This window comes from Phyllobates terribilis, unplaced genomic scaffold (genome assembly GCF_046119375.1).
Source record: "Phyllobates terribilis strain yellow unplaced genomic scaffold, ASM4611937v1 Scaffold_3208__1_contigs__length_86325, whole genome shotgun sequence".
In the NCBI taxonomy this organism is placed as follows: Eukaryota; Metazoa; Chordata; class Amphibia; order Anura; family Dendrobatidae; genus Phyllobates; species Phyllobates terribilis.
Window position 1 is genome coordinate 29874 of NW_027365962.1, and position 5100 is coordinate 34973.

The window sequence follows — 5100 nt, forward strand, 5'->3', positions numbered from 1 at the left end:
ATAGAAGGGTATTTGGGTATTTTGGGGTGAAATGTAGGGGTAAAATAGACACTTTACACATTTTAATAGAAATTTTGACGGAATCTGTTCAAGAGTAACTTTGGGTAATAAAATGTTGAAATTTGGGTTGTTCGGAATAATTATCGATATAAGGGATGTTTCCATGCAAATTGGGTCATATAACGGCTGGTTCCGTGCAAAAAAGTCTATTTAATAACCCTGTAATAAGTGTTTTTAACCTAATTAAGCTAGGAAAATTTTATAAATTTCACAAAAATATCAAATAAATTTCTTTAGGTGTTTATATATTTTGTATTGATATTTTATTTTATTTATTATTTTAATATTTTAGGAAACTCTTAAGAGTCAAGAAGTCGAGTTAACAAGTAAGGAGACTTCCTCCGAATTAATAGTAGACTCTCGAGTTTAATAATGTTGGTGTTTATCACATGCTGATATTATACATTCATTCAGTCTTTCTTTTACTAACGAAAAGCATATATACATATAAATCAATATTCCGCAAGCAGTAATGATACAAAAGTCATGTAAGAGTTCGTTTTTGTACAAAACGGAATGTGTTTTAGTACACCAAGCACTAATGATTACAAATGAGATACATGAATGACACCAAATCAACAACAGTTTATTTACATACGATACCTATAGAAATGGACCAATTAATAAATGGACATTTCGAAATGTGTTGCACATACCCAAACGACTTAGCATGTTGCAGTTTCCGGTGACTTGAAGAACAAGTTAAGGAGCCACTGAAGAGGGCCAGCAAGCTGAGCTTTCTTCTCCCTCCAAAAACAAATAGCAGCCTCATACTGCTCGTTCCGGATGGTCCTAGTGGCGGCCCTCCAATCCAGCTTCTCCACCTCAGCCCTGGCGGCCCCGCCCACCCTCTCCCTAAGAAGCGGGTCCTGCAGGAGGGGTACCAGCTTCGAGAGGCAGTCGCTAAGGTCTCCCGGAGAGTAACAGAATCCCGTCTTCCCGTCCTGACTGTCGGGGATGATGTCGACGATGCCCCCTGCCCTGACCGCCACCACCGGGATACCTGATGACATGGCCTCTAGAACCACCAGACCCAGCGTCTCCGACTCTGATGGCATCACAAACACATCGCCGCTTGCGTATGCTTGTGACAGCTCTTCCCCTGATAGCATTCCTGTGAACACCGCTGGCATACCGCTGAATAACTTCTCCAGCTCCTCCCTGGATTAGTACTTGTCTCAGATTGTGAATCAAGCAATTCATCTTACAACCAACAAAGATACCTGTATGGACCGTCACCGATGAAAGCAATCCGAGCTTCTGGGATATCGTCCATAACCCTGTTACATGATACAAACTAGTGTTAGCTACTAGTCTTGTGCTTTTTTCCTTTTGAGCAAATCCAAGCTGCATTACCTCTTGAGGAAATCCAAGCTTTTTTCTACACCCAACCGACCAACATGAACTATAAGTGGCTTATCTGGTTCTCCGTCGCTGATTAAGCCAAACAGCAAAAATAAACAGACAAATAGAATGATATAATGAATGTAGAACTAAAGTAAAGAGCTCACCTGAGTCTTACTCTCATTTCATGAGAGCGGAAACGTGGATGAAAGCTTTCAGAATCCACTCCTTTGTTCCACAGACGGATCTTGTTAGCTGCAAATAATGAATTAAACAAAGGGAACAGAGGTTATAAAAAAGTTAAGTATAAGAAAATATTGGTTAGGTTTGTTTTGGGGTACCTGCTGCTACTTGGGCTACCTCGAGATCCTTAGCAAGGGCAGCTGATGGGACCAAAGTGAGATCAGCTGCTTGGTGAAGAAATTCTGGTAGGAAACACACAAGGGCAACTTAACTAATCGTTTGAGATATTAATTAACTACATAGATAATCCATTTAGAAGAAGAAAAAAGGTGCATACTTATAATCATCCACATTGGTTTCACCAGCCAACTAAAAGTGTATCTTGGAATATATCTGCATCACGATACAAAGCAATACCCGAATTTCTTTCATTGATAAATCCAGAGAAGATAACTATAGTGGTTGTAGAGCACAAAAAACTTACACAGGTACATGCGTGTGATAGGACATTACTATGGGAACACTGAGCATTTTGGCAATGGCAAGTGCACCAAATACCTGAACACATTGGTATAAAATGCATTTCATTAGTCAACGCTTCTTCAAAAGTGTAGCAACAGAAGTTTCTAATGCCTACCATCACACCAGGAGAAGATGCATGTATTATATCGGGCTTGAATGAAGCAACTTCTGAGATTATTCTTGGGCTCAGAGCAAGAGATAGAGGTACTTTTTGGTACAAAGGGCAAGGAAAGCTGCAACAGAAAAAACCACCATCGATCAGAATTGACCAACCGCCAACATCAAGAGACTTCAATGATGTGCAGCTGGATACATTTTTGTTAATTTAAATCTGATTCTGTAGTACTTCATTCTGCCGTAAGTAACAGCACTAAAAAAGGTAGCCGCTCTATTATCCTGAATCTCAATGGATTCACCAATATTGAAAATAAACAAACTTCCAAGCATGATTAGAAAATATTCAGGGCCAAGAAGCCAACATTCAAAGAACTGTATAACTCCTCTAGCAGCAGCAATTCTAACAGAATGCATAAGCATACATGTTAAAGAAAATCAAACTACCTGCGCGAACCAATCACCTTAGCTCCAAAAAATTCCTGCGGAACTCCTTCATGAGTGGTCACAACCAAAACCTACACGAAGCACAAACTATGAAGTGCCAAGTAATTTATCTTATATGCAGTCATGGAAGGTACGGTGTTCATTCGTTATTCAGTGCAACTTCTTGGGAGAGATTAGGAACTGGAAATATACCTCATCTCCCATTTCACGGAGATATTTGATGAAATTCTGGAACCTGTTTTTGTATCCAGACACATAACTGCAAAAACAAGATAAAGGCAAAACAAAAGCTAATCAGACTGCACATTTAAGCTGAAAAGCTGTTAATGACTTATGCAACTTCATGGTGAACATGACATGATAACAATTTTCTGTTGAGACAAACACCCTAACTCTCTTAATGCAATGGTAAAAATTAGTGGTATTCTTCAACACAGGATCACACTTCTGCTGTCTAGTAATACGAAGACAATCTCTTAAAACAGTAAAAGCCTTCACCAATTAAGACTGGCTATTCGTTGTGTTTGCGGTTCAACATTGGATATAACAAGTGGATTATAATCAACTGTATAATAATACAGTTGGCGAAAATCCTGAGTAGCTGTCATGAAAGAGAGAAAAATGGACCCCACTAATATAATAACAAAATTAACAATCCAGAAATAAGCTGTGCTAGTTAACCCTCTGAAACTGAATTCGAAAATTCTGAAAACACAAATCTACAATCTGACAATATCCAGAAAGAGACGAATTGAATTATATATACATACAACAATAAATGGAGCAGAAGAGTGATATAATTGAGAAAGATACTGACGCAAATGGAGAAGGCTCGACAAAGAGAGCAATCCGACGAGGCTTAGAAGAAGTCTCGGCTTGTACTTGCTCCAAAATAGGCTCTTCCTCCTTGTCTTTATCTGTCAAATTAGTGAGCGTAACCGCCATATTCTCTTCGTCGGTTGCTCTAGCACGGAATTCGCGAGATCTCGAGGTGATCAAGCAAATGGAGGTCGGGCGATTGGAAAGAGGAAAGGAAAGCGAAGTGGAAGAAGAAGAAGAAGAAGAGGTGTAAGAGAGAGGAGGAGGAGAAAGAGAGTGATTTATAGAGAGAGAAGATGAGGAGGAAGAAGAAGAAGAGGTCATTAATGGGGGATAGATTGCTGAATACGAAAGGAGTAAAATAGAGTTGAAGTGATATGAGAAATATGGTGGAGGGAAAAAAATGGAAGCCGAAGGTATCAAACTGAAGAACTTGGAAGGGATATTCTGTGATAAGAATGATTGGCGATTTGGAATTTTTCAGATGTTCCTTTGGTATATGCTTTGTATTTAATTTCCTCCCAATTACACACTTCTACCCACAAATTGAACTATTGTATTCTATGACTCTTCTGTCTTTGTTGTACATACTTTTAGACCAATGAGTATCACATAAGTACCATTACGCTGAATTTAGAAGGAAGTTTATGCTCAAATTAATTTTAAGTTGTAAAAGTTTCATATTCATATTTTGTTATTTAAATAATAAATATAATATTAATATATGAACATAAAGTGATGTTAAAAATGAATTATTTTTATCAGATCTTGTATAAGTCAGACAAACAAAATCGATTGACAATGACAAATTTAAGTGTTGTAGATCAAGCTTACATTTTCTAAAGCAAAGCAGCAACTAACACCTAAAATAATTTCATAACCAAATTCACTAATCATTTTCGTCATTAAGTTCACTTCAACGCCAAATCCATTCCTACTAACATAGAAAAAAGCAACAAAGATACGTGAATCTTCATATGATAGTCAAAGGGTGGTTGTAACTGTTCAAGCCCTAACTCGACACGAAGAAACACACCTCGTGAAAGGCTTGACGTGACTCTTCACAATTTCCAAAGATTGGAAATGATCTCCTTCTTCAAGTGATCACCAGGGATGTGTACGAAGATGATGAGTTGCCGAGGTACATTCCTTCCTTCGCGATGCCTTCACACCTCGTGCACCTGCGCAACCAAGCCCAGAGGAGTTCGTCCTCTGGATTTGGCTCTCCGACGCTCAAATTAAGAAAATGACCAATTTTGTGCAGTAAAATAGATAAATACCCACAAGTGAGGGAGAAAATGAATATCTTTTCGTGAGGAAGAGAATCAACTCGCGAATCTTGATCAACCCTAAAGAGGAATAGATCGTCTGACACAATGCTGAGAAATGCAGAGAGTTTAGTACTGCAAAAGGAATGTGAAAAGTCAAAAGTCTTGTACTCTTCTTTCCATTCTATATTTATAATGGTATTTAATGGTCCCCACCTTTCCAATTTAGGCCAATAGAAATGCTTGATTTTATTCTTTCTCCTTTTCTCTGTATTGCTTATTGGGCTTGTGGCTCATTGGACCAGGCTTCTTCCTAGACCCGATCTTTCAACTTGGGAATTGG

The 5100-nt window shown here is 38.5% G+C and overlaps 1 protein-coding gene across 1 annotated transcript; it reads right to left on the reverse strand.

The window, feature by feature from the left end:
• Positions 1 to 725: 725 nt before the first annotated feature.
• On the reverse strand, positions 726 to 3615 carry LOC141247626 (uncharacterized). Its single transcript, XM_073669248.1, has 11 exons — positions 3488 to 3615; positions 2863 to 2929; positions 2671 to 2741; positions 2225 to 2342; positions 2072 to 2145; positions 1925 to 1980; positions 1746 to 1829; positions 1572 to 1659; positions 1417 to 1494; positions 1284 to 1340; positions 726 to 1221 (listed from the first exon to the last, which is right to left on the reverse strand). The coding sequence occupies exons 1-11, from the start codon at positions 3613 to 3615 to the stop codon at positions 726 to 728; spliced, it is 1317 nt and encodes a 438-aa protein (XP_073525349.1).
• Between the last annotated feature and the right edge of the window lie 1485 nt (positions 3616 to 5100).